This window comes from Mirounga angustirostris, unplaced genomic scaffold, assembly GCF_029215605.1.
Source record: "Mirounga angustirostris isolate CCGP_5_RB_7025 unplaced genomic scaffold, mMirAng1.0.hap1 SCAF_7, whole genome shotgun sequence".
Lineage (NCBI taxonomy): Eukaryota > Metazoa > Chordata > Mammalia > Carnivora > Phocidae > Mirounga > Mirounga angustirostris.
Window position 1 is genome coordinate 103,780,687 of NW_026991715.1, and position 25,645 is coordinate 103,806,331.

General features: G+C 41.2%; 1 protein-coding gene and 1 long non-coding RNA gene across 2 annotated transcripts in view; one reads left to right on the plus strand and one right to left on the minus strand.

The window, feature by feature from the left end:
* Positions 1–1,770, plus strand: part of ATP10B (ATPase phospholipid transporting 10B (putative)) — a 113,609-nt gene extending 111,839 nt beyond the window's left edge. Inside the window, exon 22 of the mRNA XM_045887531.1 lies at positions 1,285–1,770. Coding sequence (XP_045743487.1) covers positions 1,285–1,744 — 460 coding nt within the window. The 3' untranslated portion in view covers positions 1,745–1,770. The remainder of the gene's footprint in view (positions 1–1,284) is intronic.
* LOC135365415 (uncharacterized) overlaps positions 1–25,645 on the minus strand; it is a 155,200-nt gene that overhangs the window by 40,276 nt on the left and 89,279 nt on the right. The window lies entirely within an intron of this gene.

The window sequence follows — 25,645 nt, forward strand, 5'->3', positions numbered from 1 at the left end:
CTCTCCATTTATAAGTCTATTTATGTGCTACATGAAAGCAAGACCCTTGTCTTGCTCACAGTTTAATCCCTTTGGGCCTGGCCTATTGTAGGGACTTTACAGGTATTTGTTAAATGAATTGATGGAGAAAGGAAAGTGATAGCTTGGGGAAAAGGGTTAAACTGAGAAAATTCAAATTTCCAAGAAATTGAATCTTTCCTGAAACATATACATGGCCACCTGTACTGTCTCACTGGGTGAGATGAGAAAGAATTGGGGAAAATTTATCTGATTCCATGGGACCTACTGTTGTCTTCAGAAACCCCTTGCCCCTGAGGTCACCCTAAAGCTTTTAGACAATAGTGGAAGGACGGAGCCTTTCTATAAGGCTTTAGAAATAAAACTTTTTAAAGGATTATTTTTGAAAAAAACCATGAGTGTTCTCCTGACTGATTTAAGTACATTTTAGGTTAAGAAATCAACACCAAAAGGGGGAACGTGAGTTGTCCAGTATCACAACATGGTGTAATGGTGTGATTCTTTCTCCATACACCACATAGTTTTATTCACTTCCTCACTCCTTCCTTAACTTGGAATAGAGAAAAGATTCTAAACAAAGAGACTCCCAGAGTCCACATTCAACTTGGCAGGGACAAAGGAACACTTGAGTCAATCATCAGGGAGGTCAATTAACTTCTCTGGAGACCCTGGGAAACCCTTCTTGTCACTTATAGTGATAATACAGTGATGCTGTCAAGCCAGCCCATAGATTCAGGGGAAAAGTTTGTATTTAGAAACTACTTAAAAATTAATAAGCTCCACAAAGGGTTGACATTACAAATCAAGTACACTTGCCTGAATTAGAATAGTCCAGAAATAGAAATGGACCCCATGTACATAGTGGATAAAAGCCTTGGGATCCAGAGTGCTTGGTTCTGATCACAGCTCCACTACTGTGAGACTCTGGACAAATCACTTAATCCCTTGGTGCCTCAGTTTCATCATCTGCACACAGGGGGAAACAAAGGTATAGACTGCCCAAGATTGTTGGAAGAATGAAATGAGTTAATGTCTAAAGCATTTAGGATAGCTTAGATACATAATAAATGTTAGCTGTTCTGTTCTGTTATTGTTGAACTCCCCATTACCAGAGGTGCCCAGGCCTAGATTTGATAGCCAACAGTCAGGGACATAACAAAGAGGATCTTGCCCTGTGTGGGGAATTCGATTCTAAGGCCCTTTCCAATGCTGAAATTCAAGAAGTCCCCAAAAAACAAGTACTTTTATTCTGTTATTTCCTACCAGGTACTTTTTCCTATCTCTACAAGGGACTTACGGGAAGTCTCTGATCTTAAAAGCTCAGAAAATCGACAAACTCCCCACAGACAAAAGAGACCTAGAAATGCAGAGTTGGAGAAGTAGACAGAGGCCTGTCCCTATTCCTGGAAAGGCTCAGCACACCCACCATCCAGTGCCACCTGTCCCAGAACGAGACTTCAGAGCCAGCACCCCAAAGAGCTCTAGCCCTCCCAAGCGGAAGTACAAGGAGGACTGGATATTGCATGGAGAGAAATGCAGCAGAGACCATCTGAAGGATCACCCATGCCCAGGGGACTCCTCAGCTAAACTCTCATACAGGGAATACCCGCTTCTGGGGCCTAGTAGGACAATGGCTTCGGGAGCCTTCTCAAATGGACAGATTGATGAGTACAGGCCCTCAAGCAGGGGCAGTCATCGCCGATCCCAGAGTTCGCTGACCATATGAATGGCCTGCAGAAATCTGTACAAACTCAGAGGAAGCCACCCAATCAATGGCCTAATTAACCCCTGACTCTTCCTCTTCATGGAGGAAAGAACGTGCCAGATTTATTTGCTCCTAACCAGGCTTGACTTCCTTGGAGAAAATGCTGGCCCCAAGGGCTTTGACAAAGGACTGGAAACCAGTCAACCTCTACCTTTCTCCTGCTGCCAGGCAGCATATAATGCAAACAAAAATTTTATAAGGAAGCTATGTTTCTAATGCATTGAGTTTTAAAATTCTTTAGCCCAGAGACATTCTTGTGACCTTCCAAGTAAGTAGAACAAATGGCTAATACAACTGGGCCATAATTTTCCAAGATTCCAAGAGATATATCTACCCAGGCAATCTCTCAGGATTTGGAAGTTTCTGGGCTTGTCAAGCCATCACCTCATCTTATTGTGCCAAGAGTTAAAGTTTCAGAAGAGACCCATATACACAGGTACTTCTTCTTGAGTGTATTGCAGTGGTAATTATGTCAGGTTTAACATTTTCATTCATAGAGAATTGGTTGCTTCCTGTCTCTAAGCCAAAGAGAACCATATCTAAAGATTAGATTTGAACTCAGTGTCACAGATACTTTTGAAAATTGTAGATCCATAGCTAGTGTAAGAGTCAACAACAACGTAAGCATGCTAAAGCAAATGGGTGCACTGGAAATCCCAAGCTTTAGCTAATGGACCATATGTCCACAGTCTATACCAAGAGGATAGGAGCAGTACTCTTTTTTTTAAACTATTTATTTATTTTTAAATAGAAGTACTCATCCTTATCCAGCTCTAAGACTTATAGGCCTTAATACATCTGTACCCAGAATAAACCTGTATGATAGAGCAACTCTCAGCCCAAACAAGGACACCTCAAAGGATAGGGCCAATATTAAACCCTATCATTAAGCTTATCCCAGATTATTACCAGCTGGAAGACACTGGCCCATGCTTCAGTTACATTAGGGAGAGTCAGAGGAAGTCTCATTTCAGAGGTTAAAGGATTATGCAAACTTCTTATCCCTAGAGGTTACAAATGCCAAAATGTAAAAGTGCTCAAAACAGTGTTGAAATGAAAGAATGGATGATAGAATTCCAAGAAGCTATCAAGAGAATTCAGGTCTATTATGGACAAGGATGGTGTATCTCTAGTCTTTAAGATAAGTCAGAGAAGGCTACTGAACCCTCTCCTCCTTAAGGTAGTACCTATATATTAAGCAAAATCCCTGTATGTTAAGGATGGATGCAACATGTGTGACAAGTCTTTGAGCCTAAGAGTCATAGCCACCCCGCAATGTTGACTTATCACTTGAGTAACTTCTCAGCAAAGATGCACAAAAAGATCTCAACAATCAAATTGGCAAATGACAGACTGAGCTCATCCTCTGAACATCCTGCTGACAAACCTGAACTGGAGGGACCATTTGAAGCATTGTGTCCCTGGAAGCAACACACTGGATCTCTTTTACTGTCTATGCCACATAATGATGCCAGTAATGGCCAACAGGATAATTCTACATGCTGATTGCTAGAGAAGGAGCAGGTGAACACAGCAGGCAGAGCAGTAATGATAGGAATTGTTCCAAATGAGTGGTTTGAGCCAAAACTTGGATCATGGGTTCCTCATGTTCCCCATTTGATTCCTGCCCACTCCTGCAAGCCATACTGAGAGAGTTAGGATGTTCCAGAGAAGAACAGAGTAGTGGGAAGAACACTGGCTTCAGGAGATCTGGGTTTGAGTCTTTGCTTCTGTACTCTCTAGGAGCCAGGAGCCTTGAAGCAAGATGCCATACCTGCAAATTAGGTTAAAACTGCTCTACCTTCCAGGCTTGGCATAAGGATCAAGTCAAAAATATACAGGGGATGTGCAAACCCTTTGAGAGCTGTAACACCCTCAGTAGTAACACAGGGATTTCTATTTCAGAGCTAAGGGGAAACAAGGTGATGGGAAACTTGTGAAAATGACCACTGTACCTAGATGCTAAACCATATCCAACATTGTGATGTTGCTCTCTTTCTCTTTCTTGCATGACCAACCATCCCAGTTTGCCTGGGGTTTTCCAAGTTTTAGCACTGAAGGGCCCACATCCTAGGAAATCCCTCAGTCCTGGGCCACCTGAGACAGCTTGTCACCTACTCTCCCTCCCTTTGAAACCAAACCAACTGTGACCATCCAACATGCCATCTTAAGGGAAAAGGTTATAACAACTTTTCCTATAACATTATGTTTATGATTGTACTTAGTACATTTTTATACATTTATGACCTTTTACTGATTGACTGGAAATGAGTTATCCTTTATTAGAAAAAAATAAACCTTGTTTTCCATAATTGCCTGCAGTTCTGAGTACCCTCTCATCCATCCATCCTTCTTTGCATTCATTCATTTATTCAGTAGTCTGTCCATCCATTTATCTATCCAATAAACTTCTGTTAAGCCCCTACTGGATGCCCGGTAATATGCTATGGACTTTGAGGAATTCAGTTCCTGTCTTTAAAGCAGCTCATACCTTGTCAGACATAGAGTGTCAGGAACATGTTTGATCCAACATGAGAGTGGGACACAAACCAAAATGGCTGTAGGAATTAGCAGCAACAGCACACGGTCTCCTCTGTCTGTAATTCTAACCTAGCTACTCTCCTCTTGCTGGAAGCCTGACACCAGCCTCAAACCCAGATTGATTCAGGTGCCTCTTTTCACTCATTCAGAAAAGATCAAGTGGGTGCCTACTGCACAGCACTGTGTTAGGCAGCAAGGATAAAATAGGAGAGAAAACAGACCCATCTCCTGCCCTCAAGGGATTTACAACCTAGAAGGGAAGACAGCCAATAATCAAGGAAATAGATATAGGAGACAGTTGAACTCTATGAGAAGAAAGAAGAATGGAAAAGAAGGGAGTTGTTGTTCCCAGGGTGATCAGAAAAGGCCTTTCCATGGAGGAGAGGAGACTTTAACCATGATAATAATACAGCAGGGAAGGGCTATTGCAGATGGAGAGAATTAACTATGAAAGCCCTGAAAAGGAAGAGTTTGGTATACAGAAGGAGGAGAAGAAGAAAAAAGAAAAGAAAGGTCAGGATGACTAGAATCCAAATAAAAAAGAGTAAGTGCCCCCATGATAACGTTAATAGTAACAACCATACAAGCTCACTGTGTACTTGACACTAGACTAAGGGCACGTCATCATGTAAACCTCACAGCAACCCTCCAAAGTAGGTAATACTATGCTCTGCTATTTCAGTTAGCTTCTGCAACATACCAAACCACCACCACCCAAAATTTAGTGAACCAATACAATTACTTATGCACTCATGATTCTCTGTGCAATTTGAGGTGAAATGGCTGGGATCTTCCATCTTCAAGAACGTCAACCAACATGGTCATATGGCAGCAATGTTCTGGGAGTGAGAACAGAATCTACAAAGCCTCTTGAGACCTAAGCACAGAACTCACAGATCATCAATGCCACTACATTCTATCAAAGCAAATCACAAGGCCAGCCCAGTTTCAAGGGGGTGGGGAAAATACATTCCACCTTTAATGCGAGGACCTACAAAGAAATTTGAAGCCATTTGCAATCCATCACATCCCATTACAAAGGGAAAAACTGAGGCAAAGACAAGTCACATAATTATGGCACAGTCACACAATTAACAAGTGGGGAGGCAGCATTCAAGAGCCTGAAACTAGAGCCTATACTCTTAGCCACAAAGCTACACAACAGCAAGATGGGGCTGAAGGGGCAGGTAGGAACCAGATGACAGAGGGTCTTGTCTTCTCCACATTCTCCTGAGAAGCAAAGTAGTTCAGTACTTAGTGAGCTGGAATTCCACCCCAGCTCTGTCACAGACTGGCAATGTGACCGAGGGAGAGACCACACTGTGTTCAGCTGGGTTGCACACCCAGACAAAATCTTAAGAAAATACTAACAGCTAAGATGAACTGGAACTCATGCCTGCACTACCCTAAAATATCTTCCTGTTGAGCTGATCACTTGGCCAGAACATTCTATTCTGCCCTGAGAGCCCCCAAGAAATCAATCACACAGGACCAAATTCTCCCAGACAATCACAGAAGAGACAGCCCTTCCCTGCACCTCCAACCCAGGCAAGATTTCACTGACAAAGAAGGTGGGGATTGTGAACTGGAGCAAGCAGGACTTTTGAGAGCATTATAAAAGGAGTCCTGCCCATCCAAACTTCAGGACTCCCACAGTGAGGATCTGGGCAATGTCAGACAGGAGCTGAGACCGGGAGCCTTTTTCTTCAAAGGTGTTCTGGTGCCACCTAGCAGCAGTGGGGGAGCTGCTGCTTCTGAGGACTTCCTACAGCTAGAGCAGGGAAAACAAGAATGGAAGGGGAACTGAGCCAGGAGTCAGGAGCCCAGATTTCCAGTCTGCTCTGCCAGTGGTGTCCATTGTGACTCTGGACAAATCCCTTCACCAGGTTTCAACCTCAAACTGAGGTTCTCTTGGCTTCCTCGAACACTCAATGTAGGAACTGGACTGGTTCTAATATTCTGTGGTTCTAAGAGCTATTTGGGGGATGTTACAGTGCAGGAATGCCCCTGTGCAACCAAAACCTTCAGTTTACTACTTGTGCAGCTGTCTGATTTTCTATCATGCATGCACACGGTGGCAAATCCCATGAGGAAGGAACCCTGCAATCTTGTTCCCTGCTGTGTTCCAAGTGCTCAATACATGGCAGTGCTCAACAATGTTGTGACTCTGGCTGTTGAAGAAACTCATCGATGGGGGCTGGTCCGGAGTATAGCAGGCAGGAGGACAGCGACATTATTTGGGAAGATAATGAACCCCCCAAGCCTTTGCGAGGCCCCTGGTTGCCTTTCTCAGATCAGTAGGCAGTAAGGAGCTGCAAAGACGTAAAGCAGGGCAGGGCAGCCACCATCTCCAGCTGTCAAGGGGAAGCCGGAGCTAGGACGTCTCGCTCCCTCACACAGGCTGTAGACTCACTCCAGGTGCTGAGGTGTCTAAGGAGGAGTTTTAGTCTCCTATCATCTCCATCAACACTTCCATCTCCCCAGCCACTTACTCTTTAAATAAAGCACCAAGTTGAATCTCTAGTACCTTCCTTCCATGCATATCACTGCCCCTAAGCCCCTCCTCTGTCAATATTTAAACTGCCACCATCTGTGCCCTGACTCTCAGTCTGTCTACAAGAGAGGCCAGCCCTTCACAAGTCAGGCCTGGGGAAAGACAAGCCCAGGCACCTCAGGAACCAATACCACCTGGGAGGCAACAGTATCCTTAGCTCCTGTCCGCAGTGCCAGGTCAGCAAAGGGATGCTGGCTGACCAGACACTTAACTTTTAGGAAAAATATTTTTCCCCTCAGTGTCATGAGCTTTTCCTACCCCAGCTAACCTATAGCCCACAAGATGAGGTGAAAGATATCCCTGCAGATGCAGATGACAAAATTCAGATAACAGGTAAGTGGATGAGCCCAGGGTTACTGGGTAATTTAGAATTAGAGCTGAGACTGGAATTGGGGTTTCCTAAACACTTAGTGAGGGCTCTTCAACCATCTCATCAGCCAGAGATTGACTGGCATTCCTTTCCAGGGCTGCTTAGACATTTAAAACTCAGAATAATGAAGGTGGGGGGAATCGGAGGAGGAGATGAACCATGAGAGACTATGGACTCTGAGAAACAAACTGAGGGTTCTAGAGGGGAGGGGGGTGAGGGGATGGGTTAGCCTGGTGATGAGTATTAAAGAGGGCATGTATTGAATGGAGCACTGGGTGTTATACACAAACAATGAATCATGGAACACTACATCAAGAACTAATGATGTAATGTATGGTGATTAACATAACATAATAAAAATAAATAAATAAATCTCCTAAAGGAGTAAAATTTCAAAATATCAGGCCACATGGCAGGTGAGTCAGGGTAGACTTGACCATAGAATCCTTCCAGAACCCCTCATATCACCCTGTTTGCCAAAGGGCAGCCTAGGATTGAAGGGTGGGGTTATACCAGTAAGTCACCTCTCAGAATTCTCTTCTCCCATCTTCAGGGGCAGAAGTGAATTCTGAAACCTCACCAACTGCTGCTTCTGAGCCTCCAATCCTGCCTTCAAAATAAGATTTATAAGCTTTTGTCCCTTTTACAAAAAGAACTTTTGAAAAGAAGCATCCATTTGCTTTCCCCATTTATTTTTTTAAGATTTTATTTACTTATTTGACAGAGAGAGAGAGAGACAGCAAGAGAGGGGACACAAGCAGGGGGAGAGGGAAAGAAGCAGGCTTCCCACTGAGCAGGGAGCCTGATGCGGGGCTCAATCCCAGGACCCCAGGACCATGACCTAAGCCAAAGGCAGATGCTTAATGATTAAGTGACCCAGGCAACCCTGCTTTCTCCATTTATAACAGACTGGTATGTTAGGCAGTGAAAGTGGTCCTTCAGGAGGGGGGTACAAGACTGCAGGGCAGCTTAACATTTGCTATGCTTCTAGTCAGGCACTCCTCTTCTTAAAGATCAAGGAACCAGAGAAGGAATAGAAGACCCAGAGAGGGGATGTGAACTTGCCAGAGACTGAGAATCACCTCTGCTACCCTCAGCTACCCCATGATCTCATCCCAGGTGGCTGGAGGATAGTAATTTAGAAGGTCTGTTCCAGGTTGAAAATGAAACTTACGGGGTACCCTTTTACCAAATGGTCCCATTGGTGCCTCCCTCAGTAGGACCTCATATCACTCTCCTGGCTCCATTAATCAATTGGCTCAGGATAATCATAGGATGTCTTTCAGGCCATGGTCTTAATGAATATCATGACCAAATATAAGACCTTGGTAACTCATATATTTTACAGCATTTTGGGGTACTTCATCGCAAAGAATAAGCAGGCATGGGAGTTTGGACAGAGTGGCAGACCAGAATGGTGGCAGAGGCAAGGGGGCGTAGACACCTTTTGTCAGAAGACTCTTTAGAAAGCCCTTGCTTCACCCCCTGGAAGTGATGGCCTACACATCAGGTGGCTCTTGCAACAATAGGACAAACGGAATATACCTCATTTTTTTGTTCCCTGTAAATGCTAATATGTTTTTCCATTTTGCTCCTCTATAAAATGGAACAAGGAAACCAACCGATGTCTGATAACTTTCCCAGGTCAACAGACATATGTGGCTGAAAGCAGAGATTCAACTCCAAGATGCCCAACTTCAGGGCCCAAAATATTAACCACTATGCTACACTTCTTCTACAGTATAGTGAAAAGAGCCCTGACTGAATTTAGGGTTGGGAGGTCTGGGCTCCCAAATGTACAAATTTCTTATTGTGAGACTTTTCTTCCCTTATCCTTTCCCATCTGTAAAATTAAGGGATTGGCCTGGAGACTTCTAAGGCCCCCCAGATTTTTCTGAATTCATGATTCTCACCTGTAAGAACACATACTCAGTTTACTCTTAAATGCCCTTGAAGCTTTTCAAGTAGATGAGCTAGAAACCAGAATAATCATCTCTTGTAAAGGATAATTAGAGCCACTAGCAAGTTAATTGAAGACCTGGTGACTGGCTAAGCATTAGCAAATCACAAAAACAGCTTGGGGATGGAGAGTAGGAAGAGTAAGCAGGTGGTAAGGAAGAAATTTGAAGGATATTAAGATAACTCCCAGAGGAAATAAGGAAAAGCTGTGTGTTCTACTTATGCCCCAACTCCTGAGTTGGGTATACATTGGACCCCCATCACTTGACCCCGACCTATCTTGCCAGGCTCAGAGCCCATGTTCAAGGGAACCAAACTGCTTACCATTATAAACACATTGTATGCTTTCCAACCTCTGTGCCTTTGGTTGAGCCATCTCCTCTACCTAAAATGCCTGCTCAAAGCCTGAATCTCAAATTCAGACTTCTAAAGACCACTTCTTCCATAAAGCTATTCCTAGTCCCTGAACTCCCAAAGCTCTCTGCACGTATCTTATGGAACTCAATACAGATGCTTCTAGTTACTCAGGTCTTTTCTTTTTTTTTTTTTTTTTTCAATCATCCTTCCTAGAATAACAGAGCCTGAAGTGACAAGTCCTAAATGATTCATCCTAGGGCTAGAACCAAGCCTTGGCCAACAACAATAGTGGACTGACTCATAAGAATGTTCTTTCATCTACTCCTGACTACAAATCCAGGAGGCAGAGGTAGGGACAGACATTTCCTTTGCCTTTCCCCATACCAGGAGGTCTCTGCCTCAGCCTCCCACTTCTTCTCTTCCGCAAAGGCAAAGACCAGAGGATGATCCAATGGTCAGTGTCCCCCCACCCCCCCAAAAAATTGGTGGTTCTTGGGGGCCTAATCTTAAAACAGCTTCAGACACGTTATGGATTCTCCTGTCTCTCTTCCATGTCCTCCTTCCATGAGGTCAAACAGCACAACTAAGCTAAGTGTTCCCTTACAGGGAAGACCAACCTCTCTTTTGCTCCCTTTCTCCCCCTCTTCTACTTTGGGCCATTGGGCTTAGTTATAAATAATTTTTGTTTGCATTCTGCTAATGTTTCTGGTAGCACTACTCTGGGGAGAAGAAAGTAGAGCAATGGGAAAGTGGAGGTCCACCAAGAGGAGATAAAGTGATTGTCCATGTGGGATGCAGACATTCTTGTGTTCTATGTCTATGATGACACCAAAATACCATCAAAATTTCAATTGGTATTTTTATCCCCATTTATAAGTAAGCAAACTGAGACTCAGAAAAATTAGGTAGCTTATACAAAATGCACTATTTCTTAAGTAGGCTCTATACCCAGTGTGGAGCCCAACATGGGGCCTGAACTCATGACCCCAAGATCAAGACCTGAGCTGAGATCAAGAATCAGATGCTTGACCAACTGAACAACCCAGGCATCCCCCCAAAATTGCACTATTAATAAGAGGCAGAAAAGATATTCCAAACCCAGACCAGATTCTCAGCCTACTATAATTAACAAGGGCAGCCTGGTCTTTGGTAAACAGCACATCATGTAATTTTCCACAGTTCTGTCTCCCAGACTCCCTCAGGGTCTCAGTTTGTACCTCTAGCCACTTAAGCTTTCCAGCCTCCTTTCCTTCCAGTTTTTCCATGGGCATACCCTCCAAACACCGACATAGAGCCTGGGAGGAGTGGCACCCTGGAAGACATGAAGACATTGGCTTAGCTCTAATTACAGCTCCAACAGCCTGTGTTATGCCTAGTAGACAAACCATACCAGAAGCACATTAATTTCTGCCCCAGCTGGCTCCCACCATGGGAAGGCTTACATTGCCATGCTCAAAGGGGCTCTGCCTGAACCCCTGATGTGGGAGGGATGCACCCAGCCCTGCCTCTCTTCTTATTTTTAATTAGAAGTTCCATTAAAACCACTACAGCAATGAGGCACACACCAGGCAACATACTTCAGGACAATTAGCACACTCCTCAGGGGGCTAAAATGGCCTCAGCCTTGGTCTGGGCAACATAATTGCACCAAAACATACAGCCTACAAGGAGGCTCCCATTTTAAGTGGAAAGAAACAATTAGTCATACAATCTATCAGGCAGTTAGATCTGTAGGAAATTATTCAATATACATAATTTAAAAGTTTGCCAGGGGTTGAGATATATGGAAATTATTACTTGCCTATGGCTTGGTACATCCATAAGCAAACCACTATCCTCATCCACACCCACCCCATACTATTAATGCTCTATGTCTCTGTGTGTAGATACCCACCAAGTAAAGATACTAGTTGTAATTATGTGTCTGGATCACTGTAAACATTATTTCATTCCTAAAATGTGGGAAATAATCAGTGGGGCAGAGAGGTTATGGAACCCCCATCTACCTCACTGCTACTTTCTGAATCCCCAAACCACTAATTAAAACCTGCCCCTAAGATAGCTCCTGGCCAAGTCATCCTGGTGATTCTGAGAAGTAAATAAAAAGAGCAAATTAGAAGGCCAGAAAGACCTCTCTGAACACCAGGAAAGCTGCAGAAAACCACCCGAGGCTTCCTGGACTCTCTTTGAAGCCATACTCCCGGATTCCACATGCAGAAGCATCTTGTCTGCATTTGATCATCCCTCTCTAGCACTCATTGCTGAACCGTTGTACCTTCCGCAGACCAGCAGTGCCGCTGTAATTAATATTCAACTGGCATTTCTAGTGCACACTCAAAGCCTGTTCTTTCAGCCTTTTCAAATCCAATTCAGACCAAAGTAATCTTTGCCCTTGCATTTTGGTTCAGGCAGCGGTGATTGTTAGGATGGCAGATTATGGTTTATTAGCATCTATTGAACAGCAAAGGAGCCCGGCATGATAGCGGTCATCACTAGGTCTCTGAGACTAAACTAGGTCTCACAAACCAAAATTAACACCCAACAGGACACAAATACTGGGGCAGGAAGGAGACCATTTCAGGAAGAATTATTATAATTTTTCATATAAGACTATAGATGGAGTGGGGGGGGTTGTGAGGCGTCCAACAAAGGGGGTGGTCCAGCTAAGAGGAGGCAACCACTGTTTGACCACTAACTTCAGAGTTTCCACAATCAACCTTCAAGTGTCATTATTTCTGGGTCTAGAGCAACTGATACAGTGTAAGGAGGCCTTGACTCAAATCCTGGACTAAATCCACTGCATGACCTTGTGCAAATTCTTTCCCACTCAGGAACTCAGCCCCTTATGTTTAAAATGAGAGTTAAATAGGATTAGTGGTATTTAAACTATCTCCCTGGGGTGGAGATGGTCAAATTCCCTTCCCTACATTACCCAGAACACTCTCATCCTACCTGTTTCATATGCCAGTCTTTTCCCTAAGATCTTGTTTTTAAAAAAATTATGTTAGGGGCGCCTGGGTGACTCAGTCAGTTAAGCATCCAACTCTTGATTTCAGCTCAGGTCATGATCTCAGGGTCATAGGATCAAGCCCGGAATCTGCTTGAAATTCTCTCCCTGTCTCCTTCTTCCCCTCCCCCTGTTTGTGTTTGCTCTCTAAATAAATAAAAGTAAATAAAATCTTTTAAAAGTAAAAAAGTAATAAGTAATTGTGTTTTTTAATCTGTAAAATACAAGTTTGAAGCCACTAGATGATCACTAAAATCTTTCATAGCTCTAAGGGTCTACGAAGTAGTAAGAACTGAAATGGTACAAGGAATTCATCATGCTAATACAGAAGTATGTATTTTAAGTGGCCAAAGAGATATAAGACATGGACAGAAGAAGCAGTTTAACCTGGAATCTCAGCAAAGCAGAGAAAACACCCAGAGATAATACTAACGACTATAAGTACATAAACACAAAGCACAGGAGACCTGACAACTATGACTTTGAGAGGTATGTAGGCTTTTTTAATAACTAATACAGCTCAGCAACATTCTAGGTCAGATTTCTTGGATAGATGGAAGGCCCCTGGGTCCAAGCTCGTAAGTCCAGATTAATTAAACTTTCTACCCTTTCTCCTGAATGCATGCATTGCTCATTCATGCAAGCTTTGAACATGGGAAGAGATCAGTTTCTTGAAAAAAAAAATCTTCTAAAGACATTCTGAAACCTAAAAAAAAAAAAAATCTCTATGGGTCTTCCAAGATGAAATCAAATGACTAATGAAAACCTATAATACCAGATAAAGTTAACTCAAACTCAAATAACCTATAATACCAAAGTTTACTTCTGAAACATAAAAAGAAACCATCAGCTCAACTTCCAGTTAAACATGGTAGACTGACATACATGTTTTCCTCTATTCTCTTCTAAAATCCCACTGGAATAGGAGTTAAGCAAGGAAAAAGATCTAAAACCTCAAGAATAAGAAAGGTTAAGAAATAGATACACAAGGGGAGTCAACAAAACTTAGGAAAATGGAAAATGAAGGAGAGGTAAATAAATTAGATATCAGCTTTTCTCTCTCTCTGCAAAGGACCTACAGGGTGAGAAACTAAGATAAATCCAGGCAATGCCTGCCAAAGAACCACAGAAAGGCTCAGAAATAGATAGCAAGAGGAATATAGTGGAGTAGGAAGATCCTAAACTCACCTCTACCATGTACACACCAAGGTGGCCACTACATATAAAGCAACTCCCTCTGAGAATGACCTGAAGGCTAACAAAACAGCTCTTCCACACCTAAAGATAAAAAGGGGGGGGGGACAAAACAAACAAACAAACAAACATATCAAGAAGGTTAGGAGGGGCAGAGATGTGGTTTGGTCAGGAATCAAACCCCTGGCACAGCAAACCACAAGTAGGAGAGAGGTCACAGGTGTAGAGGTCCTCCCTGAGAATTAAGGGGTTCAAGCACCACACTGAACACCCCCTGCCCCAGGGATCTGTACCAAGAAGATGAGCTCCCATGATATTTGGCTTTGAAAATCTGTGGAGCTTAATTCTGGAAAAGCCAAGGGCTACAGGAAACTAAGACTCCACTCTTAAAGGGCACACACACACAATCTCACTTGCTCCAAGATCCAGCAGAGGCAGCAGTTTGAAAATCCCTGGAGCTATACATGAAGGAGGTTTATTGATTAATTTTAGGACATGTGCCAGAGGGCCAGGGATCTGTGGGAACTTTTCTTAGGAACAGAATCACAGGAAGATGCCATTTTTCTTGTTCTCCTTAGCCTAACTGGCCAATGCTGGTGGGTACCAGTTGGGTTTTTTTTGTTGTTGTTGTTATTTTGTTTTTAAGATTTTATTTATTTGACAGAGAGAGAGATAGCGAGAGCAGGAACACAAGCACGGGGAGTGGGAGAGGGAGAAGCAGGCTTCCCGCCGAGCAGGGAGCCTGATGTGAGGCTCGATCCCAGGACCCTGGGATCATGACCTGAACTGAAGGCAGACACTTAAGAACTGATCCACCCAGCAGCCCCTGGTGGGCACCAGTTCTGACACTATTTCTTGAACATCAATCACTGTGCCTCAGTGTTCCACATGGACCAACCCCACCCAAAACACCTTCCTTAGGAGGGACCCCCTCCAAAGCAGCTCCCACCCTGTAGCACCCAGCAGGCAGCCTTGGTCAAGACCACACACCTCCAAAGTGACACCTGCCCCAAGAAGGGGAGAGCCAACCTCACCCACCAATATATCTGCAGTAGCTACAGCATGCCTCTCAGCCAGTCATCCCCACCATTGTGCTTGCATCACTTATAGCCCTGTCATAATAACAGGACACATGGAGCCCACACAGGGGAGCCCCTGGTTCTGATGACCAAGAGGGATTGCATTTCTGGGTCCCACAGGACACTTTCTACATGAATCCACTACCTTCAAGACCAGGAGACATAGCTGACCTATCTAATACATAGAAACAAACACAGAGGGTCCAATAAAATGAGGAGACAGAGGAATATGTTCTAAACGAAAGAACAAGACAAACCCACATAAAAGAACTAAATGAAATAGAGCTAAGGAATCTACTTGATAAACAGTTCAAAGTAATAGTAATAAAGATGCTCACTGAACTTGGGAGAAAAGTGGATAAACTCAATGAAAACTTCAACAAAGAGACAGAAAATTTGAAAAGAACCAATCAGAGCTGAAGAATACAACAGTGGACATGAAAAATACACTAAAAGGAATCAACAGCAGATTAGAAGATGCAAAAGAATGGATCAGTGATCTGGAAGACAGGGTAATGGAAATTTTCCAAACTGAACTGCAAAAAGAAAAAACAATTTTAAAAAAATAAGGCTAGGTTAAGGGACCTCTGGGACAACATCAAGTGTACTAACATTCACATTATAGGGATTCCAGAAGAAGAGAGAAAAGGGGGCAGAGAATTTAGTTCAAGAAATAATAGATGAAAACTTCCCTTCCTCGGGAAGGAAACAGACATCCAGGTCCAGGAATAAAAGAGAGCCCCAAACAAGATGAACCCAAAGTTGTCCACACCAAGACACATAATAATTTAAATGTAAAAATTTTAAGATAAATAATCTTAAAAGCAACAAGAGAAACACAACCAGTTATGTACAAGGGAACACTCATAAGACTATCAGCTGATTTTTTAGCAAAAACCTGCAAGCCAAAAGGAAATAAAATGATATATTCAAAGTACTAAAAGTAAAAAACCTACAACCCAGAAAAGTCTACCCAGCAAAGTTAACACTCAGAATTTAAAAGATAAAGATTTTCCCAGGCAAAAGTTGAAAAACTTTGTCACCACTAACCCAGCCTTACATAAAATGTTAAAGAAACTTCTTTAGGAAGAAAAGAAATGGCCATAACTAGAAGAAAATTATAAAAGATAAAATTTCACTGATTAAAGCAAACATACACTCACTTATCTATCACTTATAAAGCTAGTATGAAGGTTGAAGGAAAAAAAGTAGTAAAATTAACTGTATCTACAATAATTAGCAAAAGGAAACACAAAATAAAAGTATTAAAATGTGACCTCACATACATAAAAAGATGGGGAGGAGTAAAAATATAGCACTTTTAGAATGTGTTCAAACTTAAGTGACCAACAATTTAAAATAGACTGCTGTATACCTAGAGTGTATATAGGAACTTCATGGTAACCACAACCAAAAACCTGTATTAGATATATAAAAAAAAAAAAGAGAGAAAGGGATCCAAGCATAACACTGAAGAAAGTCATTAAATCGCAAGGGAAGAGAGCAAGAGAAGAAAGGAACAGAATAACTACAAAAACAACCAGAAACCAATTAACAAAATGGCAGTAAGTACATACCTATTAATAATGGGCTTTAAATATAAATGGACTAAATGCTCCAATCAAAAGACATATGGGTACCAAATGGATTTTTAAACACACACACACAAACACACAAATAAATAATAAACAAACAAACAAAAACAAGATCACCAATCTACATATATACTGCCTACAAGAGACTTCAGACCTAAACACACATACAGACTGAAAGTAAAGGGATAGAAAAAGATATTCCATGCAAATGGAAGCAAAAAGTTGGGGTAGCAACACTTAAATCAGACAAAATAGACTAAAACAAAGACTATAACAAGAGACAAAGAAGGGCATTACAGAATGATAAAGGGAGCAATCCAAAAAGAGGATATAATAACTATAAATACGTATGAACCCAACAGAGGAGCACCTAAATACATAAAGCAATTATTAACAGAAAAAGAGAGAAATTGACAGTAATGCAATAATAGTTGGGGACTTTAATACCCCACTTACATCAATGAATAGATCATCCAGATAGAAAATCAGTAAGGAACAAGTGGCTTCAAATGACACAATAGAGCAGAGGGACTTAACAGGTACATACAGAACATTCCATCCAGAAAACAGAATACACATTCTTTTCAAGTGTACATGGGACATTCTCCAGAATAGATCACATTAGGCCATAAAACAAGTCTCAACCAATTTAAAAAGATTGAAATCATATCAAGCAACTTTTCCAATAATGATATGAAACCACAAATCAATTACAAGATAAAAATGGGGGGGGAACATGAAGACAAAACAAGATACTACTAAACAACCAATGGGTCAAGGAAGAAATGAAAAAAGAAATCAAAAAATACATGGAGATAAATGAAAATGGGAACACAGTGTTCCAAAATCTTTAGGATATTGCAAAATCAGTTCTAAAAGGGCGGGTCATAGCAAAACAGGACTACTTCAAGAAACAAGAAAAATCTTTATCAACCTAACTTTATACCTAAAGGAACTAGAAAAGGAAGAACAAACAAAGCTCAAAAGAAGATAGCAGGAGGGGAAGAATGAAGGGGGGGGAATTGGAGGGGGAGACGAACCATGAGAGACTATGGACTCTGAAAAACAAACTGAGGGTTCTAGAAGGAAGGGAGTGGGAGGATGGGTTAGCCTGGTGATGGGTATTAAGGAAGGCACATTCTGCATGGAGCACTGGGTGTTATACGCAAACAATGAATCATGGAACACTACATCAAAAACTAATGATGTATGGTAATTAACATAATAAAAAAGAAAGAAAGAAAAAAGTTAGTAGAGGGAAGGAAATAATAAAGATCAGAATGGAAATAAATGAAACCAAAACTAAGAAAAAAGTAGAAAAGATCAATGAAACTAAAAGCTTGTCCTATGGGGGCGCCTGGGTGGCTCAGTTGGTTAAGCAACTGCCTTCAGCTCAGGTCATGATCCTGGAGTCCCGGGATCGAGTCCCGCATCGGGCTCCCTGCTCGGCAGAGAGTCTGCTTCTCCCTCTGACCCTCCTCCCTCTCATGCTCTCTGTCTCTCATTCTCTCTCTCTCAAATAAATAAATAAAATCTTTAAAAGCTTGTCCTATGAAAACACCAACAAAACTGATAAACCTTTAGCCAGACTCAAGGGAAAAAAAGAGAGGACTCAAATAAATAGGATCATAAATTAAAGGGGAGAGAGGTACCTGGGTAGCTCAGTTGGTTAAGAGTCTGACTCTTGATTTCAGCTCAGGTCATGATCTCAGGGTGGTAAGCTCAAGCCCTGCCTCGGGCTCCATGCTAGGCATGGAGACTGCTTAAGATTCTCTCTCTCCCTCTCCTTCTGACCCTCCCCCCACTCATATGCATGCTCACTTTCATGCATGCTCTCTCAAATAAATAAATAAAATCTTTTTAAAAAATTAAAGGAGAGAGATTATGACCAACACCAGAGAAATATAAAGAATTAAAAGAGACTACTACAAAAATTTATCAACAAATTAGTGACCTAGAAGAAATGGATAAACTCCTTGAAATATAGAATCTTCCAAGACTAAATCAGGAAGAAATAGAAAATCCAAACAGACCAATTACTAGTAATGAAATTGAATCAGTAATCAAAAAATTCCCAACAAACAAAAGTCCAGGACCAGATGGCTTCACAGGTAAATTCTACCAAACATTTAAAAGAGTTAATATTTATCCTTCTCAAACTATGCCCAAAAAATTGAAGAGAAAGAAACATTTCCAAAATCATTCTGTGAGGCCAGCATTTCCCTGATCTCAAAACCAGATGAAGATACTACAAAAAAAAAAAAACAAAATTACAGGCCAGTATCCCTGATGAACACAGGTGCAAAAATCCTCACCAAAATATTAGCAAGCCAAATTCAATAATATAGGATCAAGTGGGATTTATTGCAAATCAATTAACATGATACATCACATTAACAAACTGAAGGATAAAAATTAAATAATCATAATAGATACAGAAAAAACCTTCGACAAAATTCAACATCCATTCCCAATAAAAACTCAAAAAATACCAACATAATAAAGACCATATATGACAAACTCACAGCTAACATCACACTCAACAGTAAAAAGCTTAAAGTTTCTCCTCTAAGATCAGGAACAAGGCAAGGATGCCCACTCCTACCACTACTATTCAACATAGTCCTGAAATCCTAGTGTCAGCAATCAGACAAGAAAAAGACACTCCAAGGAAGGAAGTAAAACTGTCACTATTTGCAGATGACATGATTCTATATAGAGAAAACTCTAAAGACTACCAAAAACTATGAGAATAAATGAATTCAATACAATTTCAGGAAACAAAATATACAGAAATCATATTTCTATACACTAATAATAAAGTAGCAAAAAGAGAAATTAAGAAAACAATCCCACTTACAATTGCATAAAAAAAAAATGCCTAGGAATAAATTTAACCAAGGAGGTGAAAGACCTGCACTTTGAAAACTACAAGATTTTGATGAAAGAAATCAAAGAGGACACAAATAAATGGAAAAGCATGCCATGTTCATGGAGTAGAGGAATATTGTTAAAATATCCCTACTATCCAAAGGAGTCTATGGATCCAGCACAATCCCTACCATATACCAATAGCATTTTGTGCAGAACTAGAATAACCCTAAAATTTGTTTGGAACCACAAAAGACGCTGAATAGTCAGAGCAATCTTAAGAAAAACAAAGCTAGAAGTATCGTGCTCCCAGACTTCAAACTGTACTAACAAAGCTATAGTAATCAAAACTATATGGTATGGGCACAAAAATAGACACAGATGGAACAGAATAGACAGTCCAGAAAGTAAGCCATGCTTACATGGTTAATTAATCCACAACAAATGAGACAAGAATATATGGGGAAAAGACAATCTCTTCAATAAACAGGCTGGGAAAACTGGACAACATGGCAAAACAATGAAACTGGGTTGCTTTTTTACACCATAAACAAAAATAAACTCAAAGTGGATTCAAGACCTAAATGTGAGACCTGAAACCATAAAACTTTTAGAAAAGAACATAGGCAGTATTTTTTTTTTTTTTTACATCAGCCATAGCAACGTTTTTCTAGATCTCTCTCCTAAGACAAGGGAAACAAAAGCAAAAATAAACTATTGGGACTACTCCAAAATAAAAAGTTATTACACAGTGAAGGAAACCATAAACAAAACAAAAAAGGCAACCTACTAAATAGAGATATTTGCAAATGACACATTTGATAAGGGGATGATATCTATAAAGAACTTATGCAACTCAACAGCAAAACACAAACAATCTGATAAAAAATGAGCAAAGATACTTGAATAGACATTTTTCCAAAGAAGACATACAGATGGCCAGATACATGAAAAGGTGTTTAATGTCACTAATCATTGGAGAAATGCAAATCAAAACTACAATGACATATCCCCTTACACTTGCTAGAATGGCTAGTATAAAAAGGACAAATACACAAGTGTTGGCAAGAGTGTGGAAAGAAAGGAACCCTCATGCACTGTAGATGGGAATATAAATTGGTGCAGCCACTGTGGGAAAAGATATGGAGTTTTCTCAAAAAATTAAAAATAAAAATACTGTATGATCCAGTAAATTCCATCACTGGGTATTTATCCAAAGAAAACAAAAGCACTAATCAGGAAAGATGTTTGCAGCATTATTTACGATAGCCAAGATAGGGAAACAACCCAAATGTCATCAACAGATGAATGGATAAAGATGTGGAATATACATACAAGAGAATATTACTCAGCAATAAAAAGGATGAGATTTTGCTATTTGTGACATGGATGGGCCTAGAGGGTATTATGCTAAGTGCAATAAGTCAGACTGAGAAAGACAAATACCATGATTTTACTTATATGTGGAATCTAAAAAAACAAATGAATAAACAAACAGCAACATCAAGACAGAAAGCAAACTGATGATTGCCAGAGAGGAGGGGGTAGGGGACTGGGTGGTACAGGCTTCCAGTTACTGAATGAATAAGTCATAGAAAACAAAGATAACAGCATAGGGAATATAGTCAATGGTATTATAATAATGTTGTATGACAAATTATAGTTACACTTGTGGTGAGCATAGCATGATGTATAAACCTGAATCATGTTATGGCCAACACCAGAGAAATATAAAGAATTAAAAGAGACTACTACAAAAATTTATCAACAAATTAGTGTTGAATGAAACTAATGTAATATGTACCAACTCTATTCAAAAAGTAAGTAATAAAACAAAAACAAAGCACAAACTCAGACTCCAAATCTCAGTGCTCCCTAAGTGAAGCTGCTCATCTGCCTCTAAAGGACTGGGATGAGGGGATACAGCTTGCTGTTTCTTCTCCCTTTCTCCCTCCCTCTCTCAGAGATCTCATCTCCTTTCCAAAAAGACCCTGGGACCAGCTGGGTTTGAGCACTGCTTACTCTGTCCTCAGCAGGAGAGCATCAGTGATCTGAAAAACCATAGAAGCTGGGAACAGAGAATACCCCCTGGTTACCTCCCAGGTCCCAGCATGAAGAGATTCTGGTTATCATCCTGTCAAGGATCTTACTAACTTTATTCCATTCATCTCCCTTGCTCTGCTGAGAGGGGAGCAGGCATTACAGTTTGATGCTTCTTCTCTTACTCTGCTGGCCAGCACTCTTCCACCTATTCATCAAATTCAATGCTTTGTCAGGCTTAATGGTCTTCAAGTTCTGGCCCCATCTTCCTTATATTACACTTGCCACCCTCTGCCCTATGAATGCTGATAATCAATTTAATTAACTAAACATTAATCAAATATCTACTATGTGCCTGGTATTGTGCAAGGCTCTGGGAATTAAATGGGGAACAAAATAAAACAAATATGGTACCTATTCACCCCAGATGGCCTATGGTCTCATGGGCATCAGACATAGATAGGCAATCACAATACAGGGTGATGAGGGTTCTGATGCGGGAAGCAGAGCAGGGTCTGGGAACTCCAGCAGAGGTCCTGCAGCCTGGACTATCAAGAAGGCTTTCTCAGCATGGTAAGGAGCCAATTTATCTGGCCAAGAATTCACCACATTGATGGATGAGGTGAATAGGATAAGGTACAGCAAGTGTTGGCTATTCTTCCTGAATCCCCAGTTTCCAAATGGGACATATGGTCGCAGGGAACTCCTCCACACAGATACTGAGACTAAAGAGGATTCTGCCACATCACTGTCCTTTTATGTCTGGGCTTATATCAACATTCTTAAGGAAGCAAGAATTATGAGACTTACTTAAAAGTATCAGTCTACCCAGGTTCTTCAACTTAGTGGTAACAAGACCACATTCTCAGCATGGGGACAAAGCAGAGTTAGTACTCAGGTGTCCCCCCAAATCTTCTCTGCCTCCAGCACCCTCAAAAGCCCTATGGCTTCTATAACCATTCCTAGATGTGAAAGGAGTGAGAAGAGGGAGTATTTTTATGTAATGAAACCCAACACAGAGAAGATTGCCTTACAGGAGCTGAGAGGTTTCAATGGAATAAATAACCCCATCAAGTGGGAGACAGAAAATAACTACCTCAGCTTGTTCTCTTTCCTCCCTCCTATCTCTTGCTGCTGCCCTACATGGACAGAAATCCACCAGGAGCTGAAGGGCAAGGGAACTCATCGCCATAAACTAGTGGTTCTCACACTTTTATGTCAGGATCACCTGAGGACTGTTGAAACAAATATGCCCGGGCCCCATCCCCAAGTTTTCTGACTCACTTGGTGGGGGATGGGGCTCAAGAATTTGCCAGAAGGTCACCAGTGATGCAGGTAAGATGTGTATGTCAGGACACACAGTGAGAACAGCCGCCACAGACTCTACTATACCAGCCAGCCTCCTGAGGTACCGGGGGGGGGGGGGGGTTGATCCAGAGGGGCACACATGCATCTATGGAATCTATACCATTAGACCATGGGACAGCAAACTTTTTCCCATAAAGAATCAGATAGTACATATTTTAGCCTTACAGGCCATACAGTTGCTACTACTTAACTCTGTCATCATAGCACCAAAAAAAAGGTCACAGACAACACATAAATGAGCATTTTCTTTTATTTTCCAATAAAAATTTACCTTCATTCTTTACTTATAAAATTTTATTTCTCATGAATTCATTTAAGTCTTACCCACCTCTATCTCCTCAGTGTTCAGAAAACACCACAACAGTCATTCCCTGAGTGTCCACATATAAATGCCAGGAACTTTATGTGCATTTTATCTTTGCTTTGAAGAAATCTAGATTTAATCTATCCCAGTTAGGACCACTGCTTGGGTAGCTCTCATTTTACTTAAGCCAATTTCTCATCTCCATGTGTGTCAGAAACTATGTTAGTCGGTGATGATCCAGAAGTAAATAAGACATCCACAGTCCCTATTCTGGAGGTTAACTGGCTAATGAGATGTTGGTTAAGGTTTTCTGGCTGCAAGCAACAGACATGAGCCTAAGTAAATTAGATAAAAAGAAAAGTGTTGGAAGAATACTGGAATACCAAGAGGCTTGAGAGACAAACAGGTTAGCTATTCTTGTGGAAGGCTGGAACCCAGAACAGTTCCCACAAGAGCTGCCAAGACCCAAGCCCCACTTCTGGATTCTCTTTAACTCTCTGGGCTGGGGACCTGGCTGAGGTAGTTTTAAAATTTCCCCTGATGATTCTGATTTGTACACATAGTTGATAACTACTGCTCTGATCTCTTCAAAAGAATTGTTTTCCTCCTTTGTCATTCTGGTTTTTAGTAGATCACGGACTCCTGATAAAGTTAGAATAAATGTTTGAATATCCACCCAAATTCCCCAACTCCCCACCAAGTTTGACAGGTGGACAACATGCTCTATCTTTATAGAACCTTTTCAAATCATGCTCCGGTTTTATCTTTAATGAGCCCTATGAGGTAGATGGCACAGGTGTTATTATTACTCAATAAGGAAACTGAGGCTCAGGTAAGGGATGTGTCCAAATTCACACAGCAAGTGAATGGGCAGAGCTGAGACTAGAACCCAGGTCTCCAAAGGGCATTGATTCACCAACTTGAGCATGAATAAGACACACCAAGGAACTTTGTCCCAGTGCAGTGTTCTTGGCTTCAAACCCAGAGATTCTGATCCAGGAAGTCTTGAGTGAGGCACAAGAACCTACATTATCACCAAAGCGATTCTGATACATATGGCCCAAAAATCTCAGTGAAACACTGCCATCGAGGAAAGCATCTTCAGCCCATAGCTTTGAATATTATCCTGCCCAGAAGCAAAAGAGTGGACCCACTACCTAATTCAAGATGTTTTCCAACCTATGGTATTTCATTTTCTTTTCCCTTTATCTTATTACCTACTAACATTAGCTTTCTAGAGAAATAATAGTCAAACTCTAGATAAGTAATAGCAAGTTTCAGTTCAACATGCCAACTCTGACCAACTTGCAGTGGTTTCTTAGAGCCTTGGATTGAGAAATAAGGAGATTGGGCCAAGTACAGCAGGAGAATATACTCTGATCAGTTATTGGTGTCAGTCATGGACACAGTGAGGAATTGTGGCAGTCCATCCTATCATCTAGATAGTACTTTCCTTTCCTAATCCTCAGGTTTTTTCTCATTTTTCTACTTAGTATTTCTATGAAGAGACCTAGGTTCTGAGTAACAGATAATGATGATTTCTTAAAAGTGCTTCCATGCTGTCCATAAGCTGTGGGTTCTGCTTGAGACATTCTGGATGCCATGATTCAAATGTAAATATCCCCTGAAATCCATCAATGTCTGGGTAGCTGATTAAGCACCATGGACTATAACAGTGTTCCCTTTTCTGATGTTCAGGCCTTTTTTTTATTTGTGTGAGCTGATGTATCACCACAGTGAGGGACTTTCTCACATTCTGCTCATGATAACAGATGAGGTGTGAAATTGATTCTGAACACCTAGAAGGGTTATGATTTATCATCATACATTAGGCCCTATGGAGCTTTACTGAATGAATCCCAACTACATGAAGAATCCAACCACACTTCCACAAAGATGACACTTAGTGACTCAAGATACTTTAAATACAGCTATTGCATAGTTGGCACCCACTAAAGGGCTCCCTTTCATTAAGTCAACAAATATTTACTGAGCACCTAACATATTCCAGGTACTATTTTAGGAGCCACAGATACTGCAGTAGTCAAAAGAAACTCACTTATCCTAAGACCTAGCTCCCCTCCTGATTATAATTAGGTAAATTTAATGTACCCTCACCTTTGGGTAAACACCAAAAGCCTCATACCTGAGGATCAATACTTGAAGTAGCCTGAACTGAATATCATTGTACAATTTCCTGGACTGCAGATACTTGGAGGAGCCAACCCGATGACTAATAATGCACCTTCAATATTGTTACTCCCAGTACAAAGAACGGATCCATGCAAATTTCTAATGAGATTGTCCCACATGTGAACCACTCAGGAAGTCACTCAGTCAAGAAGGGCTTCAGGCAAAAGCCTTACCTACATCTGCAAAGAATTTTCTCTTCTGCCAACCAATATCTAAACCACATCCTTACATAGAATTGGACAAGGGAAACAGGGGGTGGTTCATCAGAAACACTTAAAAGTTTTTTGGTATATATGCTCCTAAGGCTTTGTTCACCCACCCCAGAATTCTGCCTCTCAACTTCTAGGATGAGCTCCAGGCAGATATATTTTGAACAAGTACCCATGGGTGAGTCTGATAAATCTAGAAAACATGGTCTTTAAGTTTCATT